The 12,524-nt window shown below is 35.4% G+C and overlaps 1 protein-coding gene across 6 annotated transcripts in view; it reads right to left on the bottom strand.

The window, feature by feature from the left end:
• The window catches only part of FAM13A (family with sequence similarity 13 member A), a 344,433-nt gene that overhangs the window by 113,587 nt on the left and 218,322 nt on the right, over positions 1 to 12,524 (bottom strand). For all 6 annotated transcript variants that reach the window (XM_077142873.1, XM_077142872.1, XM_077142870.1 and 3 more), the window contains one exon: positions 11,303 to 11,469. In XM_077142873.1, coding sequence (XP_076998988.1) covers positions 11,303 to 11,469 — 167 coding nt within the window. The remainder of the gene's footprint in view (positions 1 to 11,302; positions 11,470 to 12,524) is intronic.

Raw genomic sequence — 12,524 nt, 5'->3', positions numbered from 1 at the left:
TAATATATGAAACATCTTTAAGAAAAAAAAAAAGATGGAGCAGAGAAACACATAAGGAAAAAGAGAAGAGGGAGCAATTATTTCTGAATGGAAACATTTAGAAGATGCTTCTAGGATGAAGAACTGGAGAAAAGCAAACTGGAAAGGTAGGTAATAAATTTGTTTTACTATTACATCCTTTTTCAGCAACCACTCATACTGAAAAGAGAGTAGAAACAAATTTTTGAAGTTTTGATCCCAGAGCAATGTTAAAATTTGAGCAGTCATAGCAATTGCATTGACGGGCAGATTTTGGTGATTGGGGTAGAGAACTCTTATTCTATAATAATCTAAATAATGAGAGAACTATCAGAGACTTTCATTTTAAGCTATAAGAATCGAAGATTGAATTTAAACAGTGGAAAATATTTTTAATATTCAGTTCATGTGCAATAATTTATCTAAGATGACTTTGTGTTCTTTGTCAGGGGAGTTAGCATTTAAGAACAGAGTAGAAAACTATCTCTAGAGACAGTCCGATATTTTCTTTAAGCAAGTCTGGGAGTTGGGTCTTCTTCAAATCTATTTTTCTACCTATCTTTGTTACAAAGGCCAGAAAGTGGGGGAATTGTCTGGTAAAGCTCACCACTTTTCTTTTCATGAGGCGATTTAAAATCCTCCTTTGCTTTTATGATAATTATTGCAATAAACTCTGGACATTTAGCTACACATCTATAATATTTGATTTTTCCAGTTATACATAATATGATTATGAATCTTGTAGCTAAGTATCCTAGTTTCAACTCAGCTTCACTAGGCAGTTGGGATTTCTGAAACTTGGCTCCAAGTAGCAGACAGTGAAACACTATAGGGAACAAACACATGTTCAGGAAGTAATCGGAGTGTACTTTATGAAGTACAAACACAGGATGACATAGTTATGACTACTTTTTGTTGCTGGCTGGACTTCGGAAATGAAGAAAGTCATATTTAACTGTAGGAGTTAACAGATAAGTTTGAAGGGCAATGGATATTGTTAATGATACAGAAAGTTTGGCTCTTATGAAATGTACTAACGAAATATGTTACTAAAATATGAAGTGTTCTTTGTTTAACAAACATCATGGCACACACTTTCTGCCACAAGGGCAGAGGTTACACGGTGAGTCAATGAGCCTCACAAAACAATGGACTTCTCTTCTATAAATAAGCAGCAAGTTACTGAGAGAAATGCAACATCAGGGTTGGAGCCCCCGTGGGAGAAATGGCAGAGCATAAATTGCGATTATTGAGGGCAGAGCTATCCTCATTTTTGTGGCATCTCGAAAGATAGGTGGTACAGAGTTCCCTTGGGTTGGTGCTTTCCAAGGAAGAGAGAAAACCAACACTTAAGATCCTACTATTTTATAGTTGGGTTTCAACCTCCGAGAGGTCTAGGTCAGCTAGGTGAAGAGAAGTTGGTGTACTTTTCTGACAGAATTTAAATTCAAACTGGACACATATAATAATATCACAATGATGACAACTATGGTGGCAGCAGAGAAGCATATGCCTACTAAGTGCTGCTGTGGATACAAAGGAGCTCAATCAGGTTGGAGAGGAAAAGGTTAAGTAGCTCAAGGTAGAAGAGACAGGAAATAACTGTAAAGAGATCTAGAGATCTATATTTTAATCTCAGCCTGTCAAATAATATGTGATCTTAGATAATTCACCTTACTTAATAAATATTTGTGAAATGAATAGCTGCCTCAGAATCATGGCTTCATCATCCAAGATCACTTTTCATATCTGAAGTTGTTTTTTTTTTTTTTTTGGGTGCGTGGCCTGGGAATCGAACCCAGGTCTTTCACATGAAAGATAGGCATTCTAAACACTGAACCACCCATGCACCATGAAGTACGTTTTTAAAAATTTTATTTGGTAACATACACACAACTTAACATTTACCATTTGAACCATTTTTAAGGGTACAATTTGGTGACCTTAATTATATTTACAATTTGTGCTATCATCACTACCAATTTTTCATTACTCAAAACAGAAACTCTGTACCATCAAGCAATAACTTCCCATTCCCCCTCTCTTCAGCCCCTGATAAATTCTAACCTACTTTCTGTCTCTAAGAATTTGAAATGAAAGATATTTTACATAAGTAGAATGAGAACAATATTTGTCCTTTTGTGTCTGGCTTATTTTACTTGGCATAATGATTTCAAGGTTCATCCATGTTGTAGCATGTATCAGAACATTGCTTTTTTTGGCTTAATATTCCATTTTATGTATATACTACATTTTGTTTATCCATTCATCTGTTGATGGACACTTGGGTTGTTTCCACCTTTTGGCTACTGTGGATAATGCTGCTATGAACACTGGTGTACGAGTATCTGTTTGAGCAAATATCAAGAAAAAGGTCTGATACAGGACCTTATATTGAAGAGAATATCTGAAATCAATGTAGTCCTGGGAAATAGGGTTATATAGTAGCTGTAGATATGAGAAAGTGAGGCATGCAAGTGGGGGAGATGGGGCTGGAGAGGTAGGTGGGGACAGAGCAACATGTTTCTTGTAGGCAGGGCACAGTTAGCCACTGAGCAGTTCTGATCAGGAGAGTATGATTCTATTTCTGTATCTATGGAGTGGGTAAGGTGTGGGAGAGTAATGGAGCCAAATATAGAGAGTGAAATTGTTTAAGAGCATTCTGGATTTGGGTTAGCTATAGACGGATGACAGGGGTAGGGGGTCAGGAGAAGAGTTTCAGGTGTCTGAGGGACTGGAAAGATACACTGATGAGTTAAAGTGGCCATATGAGTATGATTCAGTAGAGAATGCTGGATGGGAGATACAGATCCCAAATGCCACTGTACATGGTTGGTAATTGAAGACAGAGGCATGGGACCTGCTTGTGTGACTAAAATGAATCTGGTAGGTAAGTGGAGTGGAGAAAAGGTAGTAATTATCTAACTCTAAGGTGATGGGAAGCCTAAACTAGGGTTGAGATAATGGAGGCAGCCGGTGGTATGGTGTGGGGTAGACAGAAAAAGGGATATGAGAAACACTGAAATGGAAGAACTGACAAGATTTTCTGATTGAATACAAAAAAGGTTTTGAATCTTGTGTTTGGGAAGGTGAAATGTGTAGTCAGTTGAGAAAAAAAGGTGAGAAGATGAGTTCTGTTTGGGCTTAGTGGGATTAAGGAGATGGCTGGCAGGCACAGGATACCTAGGGCTGAATTCAGGTCTGGGATCTATTTGAAAGTTACCATTCTGTTCCAATAGATAAACCACAGAGAGGACAGCAGACAGAGGGAACAGCCAAGGAAGGACACTGGAGGTCACTAAATTTAGAGCCCAACAGGAAAGGGAAGAAGGAGAAAGTAATATAGGACATAGGGGAAGACTTCAAGAATATGTGAAGTCGTACAACACATTGAGTTTGATAAAAATGTTTTGTTTTTTTTTTTAAAGTCTGCATGCTGGTTTGAAGCAACTACATACTCCAGAAAAAGGCCATGTTCTTTCAATCTATTCCTGTGAGTGTAGACCTATTGTAGGCGGGACCTTTTAGTAAGGTTATTTCCATTTTAGATGTGACCCACTCCATTCAAGATGGGTCTTAATCCTTTTACTGGAATCCTTTATGAGGGGAAAATGGACAGAAAAAGATAAGAGAGCTTAGAAAGAGGGAAAAAAAAAAAAAAACAACCCCAGAGAAGCAAAGAGAGGACCCACAGAGAGCTCAGAGAGGAGGCCACTGGAACCAGAAGCTGAAAGCTACGAAACCCAGGAGAGAAGAACCAGCAGACACCAGCCATCTGCCTTCCCATGTGACAGAGGAAGCCCCCATTGTCAGTAGCCTGTCTTCAGAGTCCAGGTATCATCCTGTTGACACTTTAATTTGGACATTTTCATGGCCTTAGAACTGTAAATTTGTAAGTTAATAAATACCCATTGTAAAAGTTAACACATTTCTCAAACACCGCATTCTGGCAGCTTTAGCAAACCAAAACAGTCTGAAAATATGCAAATGATATTTCTGTATAAATATATATACATAAGTCTGGAAGGATTTTTATCAAACTTTGCTTCTGAAAGAGAGAGGGGGGCATCTGAATTGTGGAGCAAGAGAGTAAAAAAAACTTTAGCCTTGTCAATAATGTCTTAAAACTTTTTAAGAAAAACGAATGTATTCACTATATAATTAAAACGTATTTTTAAAAAGAATAAATAGATATGAAAGTCCTTTTAGAATAAAATGACTCCTTCAGGCAGTATACATTCTCCCAGGAAAAGATCTGATTTTAATACACATTGAAAAGAGACTTATTTTAGTCTCCCTCACATGTCTGTCAAATTAAGAACATGTGTGCAACATAAGGAAAGGTATTTTCTTTAATGCTATATTTTTCCACATATTATTTTGGGTAAATAATTGATATGGTGGTAACTATTTCTTTATTCCCACTATGGAAAATGATAGCATTTTTTTTTTTTGCTTCTAATAGCTTAATCTGTTAATGTAAGAGCCAAGTATGAAACTTTCTTTAATCGTCAATATCTATAGGACCTCACCTTGAAAGAAGACCATAAATTTCTACTGAAACGCAGACCTAATGACACTTTCCCTAGAGTCACAAGGTTCACAGCAGCATATTAACTTACTTTTCTGGTCATGAACAATGGACCTATGATAATTTTTAATAACTCCAAAGATGTTGGAGATTTTTCTTTCCGTTTCTACTTCTCTCTGAAATACTGATCACTTCAATAACTTTTCATTAAAACACAGCAGGCAAAGAGCTGGACTCCTCCCAGGCAGGAGAAAACAAAAACCTTTATTTCCCCTCTTCCTCACCCTCCTTATGAATCACCTTTCATGAGGACCTGACCTTTATTTCTGTGTCAGTATGTTCTGTTACAGTCAAAGAAAAGTATGAAGGAACAAATTCTCTTAAAGTGTAGCAAACACAAAGCTCTCTGCAGACATTTTCTTAAACACTAGCTGTAATTTAGCAATTTGTAATCAAGCGACTTTCTTGTTAAAGTATATCTTTTCTTCCTCATCCCAACTTATTTTTTTGTTTGCATTTTTTAAAACACTATTGGGGGATATTTTACATATCATAAAATTCAGACATTTGGAGTGTCCAATTCAATGCTTTCTGGAACTTTACCAAGTGGCACAACCATCAATGAATCAGTTTCAGAACATTTTCATTCCCTCAATAAGATTCTTTGATAATAAAGATTATTTACCACATAAAATACTAAAAATACAATCTTGTTCTTAAATTATTTAAGTTCTGAAATAAAAAATACTGAGAGTGAAATCATGTTACCAGAAAGCATGAAAATATGATTCTCTATTTCACATGTTGAAACTGATAAGATAGCTATCCTTGAACCTTCAGCAATTTGTATTCAAATCATTTTAATATCTCAAACTTTACATAATATGAAGTGTTTCTTTATATTATTTGAAGCTTTGGGGATGGATATGTAACTTTCCCTTCCAGAAAGATCTTCAAATACCTTCTTTCTTAATAGACAAGTTAATTCCTGCAGTTTAGTTTTCATGGTTTTATTTTCTCCCTAGTATCTTTAAAAGGAACAAGATAAGGATATCATGTGTAGTGAGAGGGACTGGAATGTTTAAGTCTTGCTTAAGGGGATGCACCTGTCCAATAACTAGCTTATTTGTGCCAGTGCCTCTGAAAAAACTGGTACATCACACTAACACTGTGAACAAGGACAGGCATTCCTTCCGAGTAGACAGATTATAAATTATGCTTTTCAGTCTATTGTGAATTATAGTTATGTAGGCCTCTTTATTACAAAAAAGAATTCTTACAGTATTTCAGGAATTGCTGCTGTGGGTTTTAGATAATATAGGGATTTGCTAATGCTTTCTTTGAATGATATGAATAGGCCACTTAGCATTTCTGGCTTTGACTCTGAATTCAGTATAAAATACATCATTCCATGAGCTCTAACATAATAAAGAGATATTATCAATATCTCTCTTGAAGTCACTCTTCTATGAGAGAAACATTTATGAAGGTTAGAGAAATGACTGTTTTATGATTACATCTTCAACAAACAAAATATTCTGAAATTAAGGCTAAGAAACAGATAATTACTAAATCTACATCGTTGATTTTCTGAGCATACTCTAGCTATTTTATTCAGTTATACTAAAGATACGAAAACTTTTTTCAATCTTTAGAACAGAAATCTTTTGACAATTATATACTAGATAAGAATTCACTACCTAGATCAATTTCACAAAATATTAAGAAATAAACCATGGTGTTTTGTACTACTCTATAAATACAAAAATGAAATTTAATATTTTAAAGGAGCTAAAATTCACAGCTTCTTATAAAGTTCATCATTATATATATAACATTTCAAATTCCTATATTTTGGCCACAAGGAAGGTTTCAAGAATAGATTTGATTTCCTGGCTTTACTGGGTTCATAGTAATTCCACTGAAAATTATATTTAAAATAAAATAAATTTTAATGAGTAGCCTTAATAGACAACAAAGAAATTTGGTAAGGGATTACAGATGTACTTCTAATTCACAAAATTCTGGAAAGCTAATAGATATTTTAAAAGGCAGATAACCAAGCCAAAGTGAAAATAGGCTTTATTATAGAAACTAAAAGATATAAAACAATCAACTTTATCTTCTATCAAGCAATTTATATGTGTTAATTTTTTTAATACCTAAAATCATTTTGTAAAAACCACCATCTTTAGTACATTATAAGGAATTATTACACTTTTCAAATAAATTAAATAGTTAACCATAATTTTTGCAAGGAAGATAAAAATAAGCCCATTCTTGGGTGCCAATTTTAGTAATTCTGTATTAGATTAATACAGAAAAAATAAGTTATTGTTCTAAATAACGTTCCAAGGTGAAAATCAACCAATAATTAATAAATAATATCTGATTCATCTATGGATGCTCAAAACATAAAAGTTTCATATGTTTTACTCCTCTAAACTTTTATTTTTTTACTGCCACTCTGTGAAGAGTAGAACAACAATGAACACTTGCTGATAACAACTCATATTTTCATTACATGTCCAGAATCAATGAATTTTGTATAAGATTTGAAATTAAGAAGAAAAAAAGATCAAATGAGTCAACTTGGGGAAAGAAAGCAACAAGATTTAAACTTAAAAATTAGAAGTTATGAAAAGTAGACTGTTAAAAGCTAAAAATCAACCTTGAAAGCCATAGAAATCAACCTTTACCCTGTTGAAAAATTACAGGACATCTCAGCATTCTGGAAATCTCATTGCCTAAAGGCTCTTTCGTAGTTTTTATCTTTGTTGTAAAGTGATATGTTAACTGTTGAAAACCAAACTGTTGTGTATAATGTATTGCACTGCTTTTAACAATTGCAAACAGAATGATATTTTTTTCTGGTTGCAAAATAAATTAGACTTGCCAGATCATAGGTCAAACAAGAATAGGTTTTGTTAATTATTTATTTATTTTCATTTTTCAGTGAGCAAATAAAGCAAATTCAATACTAGGAAAAGCACAGCTAAATGCCTCTGGAAATTCCTTGGGGAAAAAAAAAGTTGGTAAGCCTAGGTAAATATTGTATCAAAGAGTAGGAGTTTAACAATGTACTCAATGTACACTGCCAACATTTGTGTTTAAGACTGGGGAAATTAATAAACTGTTAAGGAAAAAAGTAGAAATTTCCCTAAAAAAAAAGATTTAGAAAAAGGTCATTATGCATGTGTTTATTTTACATAAATAAACAAGCAACCAAAAATATTTTATATTCACATTTATTGTTTGTTTATTTAAAATTTTCTAGCTAATAACTTGTTCTGGCAAGTAGCTGCAAATGAAAACAGCTTCGTAAGCTCATTTTTAGAATAGAAACTGGCACAGAATCTATTCAATTACTTCAAAGATATATACATTTTTAATTCCTTTTTAGTTAAAATTTATTTTTATTTTCTCCAACTGTCTTTTGATAATTCGTCTCACAATCTATTTGGCAGTAAATAAAAAGTAAAGCTCCTTGGGAAATCCAGTGCATTTATGGTTAGAGAAAGGAAATTGAATGAATTTCTTCTTGATCAGGATTACCAAGGTTTAATTATGGATGTTGTTGTTTTATCTGCACTTTTAAGGCTGCCAAGTGTGAAGGAGTCTTATAGTTCTTATAGGCTGTATTTTTAAAAAATTGGAATGTGTATGAGAACTTTTAATCAAAATATGTATTTGTTTTAACTAGGGATATAATATGCTGTCTGAGGAACACAGAGTAGTTAAAGGGAAGGCACAGTCTTACTTCTTGAATTGAACCTGAAAAGTACAAGCTTATTTTCTGAACAGGAAGCTTTTGTCTTGTTACCTTTACAAGGGAGGAAATTTTAATTTTATTTATCTGATTGGATGAATAATAATTATATAAATATCAAACATTTGACATTTTCCTTTCATTATTTCACTTAAGACATTCTTGGAATAATTCTTTACAACATCATTTGGTAAAATAACATTTACGCTAGCTCTTGCCACCCCCACCACTTGATCCTGGGGGTTAAACTTGAGAAGACAAATTTTTGTCTGGTGTTCTTCCTACCCATATATGATTTGTATACCTGTGCCCCTCACTCTTTTCAAATTTTTGTACTGATCAAGGCTAACTCCTTTGCCGATTACAACCTTCTCACTCGGCTGTGCATATTGTGCTCTAAGCAATGCCAACGAGCAGGGTTCACCTAGGCTTAGACTGTGAAGAGGACCTGTGCAGTTGTACTGTCCAGAGACCAGGGACAGCCCAGCCACCTGTTCTCTGGATTACCTCCTGGAGTCCTATTCTCTTGTCTTCTGGTTTATAATATCAATATTTCCTCTCCACTAGCTCTGTCCATTAAGCATGCAAACCTGTCTACAATTCATTAATTACAATATTACAATATCCCAACGAAACAAAACAAAAACCCAACCCATGTCCTCTTCTGAAGATGACTTATTATCTCCCTTTCCTTCAAGTGAAAAAGACTTGTCCATACCTCCTCATTCTCAATATCCAACAATGACTGAATGAGGGCCCTTACTTTGTACTGGATTACTCTACTAACCTCCTTGCTGGTCTCCCAGCTCCTCTTATTGCCCCTTTTATTATTTTCTTCTGCATCATTCTGGGTCCTTACATAATACTTTTAAAAATGTCTGTTGCTATCATTTTCCTTCTTATATTGCAAATATCATCCCCATCGTTCTCAAGAGAATATTCAAGCTCCCTAATATGGGGAACAGTTTTCCATGATCTGACCTACTTAGTGTCATCTCTTAACTCACCTTCATCTCCTCTACATATTCTAAACTCTGGAGCCCTGAATCAATTACTGCTCTTACAATCCTCTAAGTTGCCCTCACTGCCCCGCAGGTCCTTGTGCAGAATTTTTCTTCTAGGAACACTCTTCTCTTTATATCCTAGCCCGGGAAACGCCGACTTATCTTCTAGTCTTAGAAGCCCTTCCTGTCTTTATCCTTCATCATCCTCATCTTCCGTGTTGGTTCCATGGCCTTCCTCTGGCCTCGCACAGCACTCTGAATTACTCTTTTTTCTTTTTTCGGGTGCATGGTCCAGGTCCAGGAATCGAACCAGTGTCTCCCACATGGAAGGTGAGCATTTTACCACTGAACCACCTGTGCACCCAAGATGTGAACTATATTTTAAGCTTCTTGAGAGGAGAACCTACATCCTATTGTTTTTATCCTAAGCCCATTTCACAGTGCCTGGCATGTAAACAGACATTTAATAGATCTGTGTTTAATGATCATTATTGAATTTTTATTTACTTTTCTTCTGTCTCCCCAAGTGCAGAAATTATGTTTTTCTTCTCTGAATCCCCAGCAACCAGCAAGTAAATGCCACACAACTGTCAATAAAGACTGACATCTGTTGAAGGAACCCAAACTATTAACTGCCTTCAAACCAGTACCCATTCCCCACCCATACCCAGCTAAAAGCTTTCATTGGCTTCCTATCATTTATGAGATAAAGCCCAGCTTTTCCTACCTTAGTTTTTTTGCATTTAACCTCTGCCTAGAATGCTTTCCTTGATTTTCATAAGGCTCTTTGCTACTTCTCCTCTACCTTCATATCTTGGCTCAGGCTTTCCCTGACCACCCAAACTAAAATTGTCTTTGAGTCACTCTATCATATTAACCTGTTTTAACTCCTCAATACCCTTCATTTATTATATCCAAAATCATCTTCTTTATAGACTTTGCCTACGTATCTCTACGTCTCCTCCACATTAGAAGGTAAGGTCCCTAAACGAGGGCCTGGTATGCTTTGTTCACTAGTGGTACTGCTTATCTCAAGGCAGGTCCTGAAAAACAGAGGTCAGTCATGAAACATCTGTCCAGTAGGTGAAAGGCTGACTGCAAAACACTTTAACCTGGCATTCAACGTCCTCTGGCCCCACTCCACAAGTTCCAGCCTTATCTCCAACTAATTTCTTCTCTGAGATCTCTTTAAGAGTGATTGATATCCATTATGCCTCCTAACTACACCTATCTAGAATGACTTTGTCCTTTCTCTTCCTATTTAAATTATTTTCCTCTTTTAAGATCTAGCTCAAATTCCATCTGTTTTATAAAGCAGCCCAAAGTCGTATGCTCTTTAACTATATTATTTATCTCTTTCAGTTCCCTGAAGCTCTTTGTCTAACACTTGGAATGGAATATTTATTTCAGAAACAGGTTATATATTTTAATAAATGATAAAAAGTTTGTAAGAGGAAAATTCTATATGCTAAGAGTAAATAAGATTCAAACTCCGTTTTACCTATTTCAAGGAAATTGCATGGCTTTTTGTTCAAGTATACCAGAGAAGTTTGCTTTCAGGTCTAATGCACAGCCTAATGGTTAAAAAACAACATTCAAGTTTTGTCTGAGAGAGTTGGTTCTAGTAATAACAATAATTTCCACTTTAAATTGCAGATACTATCTGCTGCTGAATATACTAAGAAAAGGCACCCAAATAGCCAAATGGCATTCAAAAGGCCCGATTTTAACTGTGAATCCAGTGTAGTTCTATTTATTATATAACTTGTTTTAATACAAAAAATAAAGCAAAACAGGAACACCTTTATGAAAAGAACTATCAGAAAGTTTTGAAAACTTAGAGTGGATTTTACATATTTTTACTGTTCTCTTTCCTATTGGGCCCACTGGTAGGTATGCTCAAACACACCTCATATGTGTGCACACAGATCAGATCGGACAATGAAGTATCAGTCACATAGATAAAGGAAACATGCTAACCTGGATACCAACTTGGCACCACTGGCTTTTTTCTCTACTAAATTCATGTCATCCAAGCAGGGTTTTCTACGAGTTAGTAGCAGGCTGACCCGAGGAATCCCATCAGACCGTTCTGGTTGTGGTACCTTGGGGACCCAAATAGATCCCTCACTCCTGGACTTTGGGATCTAGAAAAAAAAATGGAAAAAAAAAAAAAAAAGGTGGCAAACTCAAAATTCTCTCAAACTAAGTTAATGAAGAAAGATAATTTATTAATAACCCAATGTATTAATAACATTGCTGAAAAATATCAAGCTAAGAATAGTATTTAAAGTAACGTAAAGTAAAACTACAGAGAAGAGGCAATACCAACATTTTGAAGGGGGAAACTTCCAACTATGCATGGCTCATACCCATCTCTGCGATTCTGATACAAATCTTCCTTAGGCCCACCCCTCTTCTGAATATTCATTCATTCTATGTGTTGAGAAATTATGGGAGTTGTGATAGTTAGAAACTTTTGTGTACCCCAGAAAAGCCTTTTCTTTAATCCTCATTCAATATTGTTGGGTGGTATCTTTTTAATTGTTTCCATGGAGATGTGCTCCACCCAATGGAGTGTAGAAATTTTTTGATCAGGTGATTTCCATGGAAATATCTCTCCACCATTCAAGGTGGGATCGCTTACTGGAGTCTTTTAAGAGAGAACCATTTTGGAAAAAGCTTTGGAGCCCACATGACCACAAACTTTTGGAGATGCAGAAGGAAAACACCCTTGGAGAATCTTTATGAAAGAAGGAACTGGTAGAGAAAGCTAGCAGATATCACCAAGTGCCTTCCCAGCTGACAGAGGTACTTTGGATGGCATCAGCCTTTCCTGAGTGAAGGCAACCTCTAGTTAGTACCTTAATTTGGGTATTTTCACAGTCTTAGAACTGCAAACCTGCAACTTAAAAAATTCCCTTTTAAAAGCCGTTCCATTTCTGGTAGATTGCATTCCAGCTGCTTAATAAACTAAAACAGGAGTATATCAGACTTGTGATCAGGATAGAAGGAAAGAAGTAATTGGGAAGTGTTCTAGTTTGCTAGCTGTTGGAAGGTGATATACCAGAAACAGAAAGGCTTTTAAAAGGGGGAATTTATTAAGTTGCAAGTTTACAATTCTAAGGCCATGAAAATGTCCCAGTTAAAGCAAGGCTATAAAAATGTCAAAATTAAGGCACCAACATGAGGCTACCTTCAC

This window comes from Tamandua tetradactyla, chromosome 24 (genome assembly GCF_023851605.1).
Source record: "Tamandua tetradactyla isolate mTamTet1 chromosome 24, mTamTet1.pri, whole genome shotgun sequence".
NCBI lineage: Eukaryota > Metazoa > Chordata > Mammalia > Pilosa > Myrmecophagidae > Tamandua > Tamandua tetradactyla.
The sequence above is the reverse complement of the archived record's forward strand: the minus strand, read 5'-3'. Positions and strand labels throughout refer to the sequence as shown.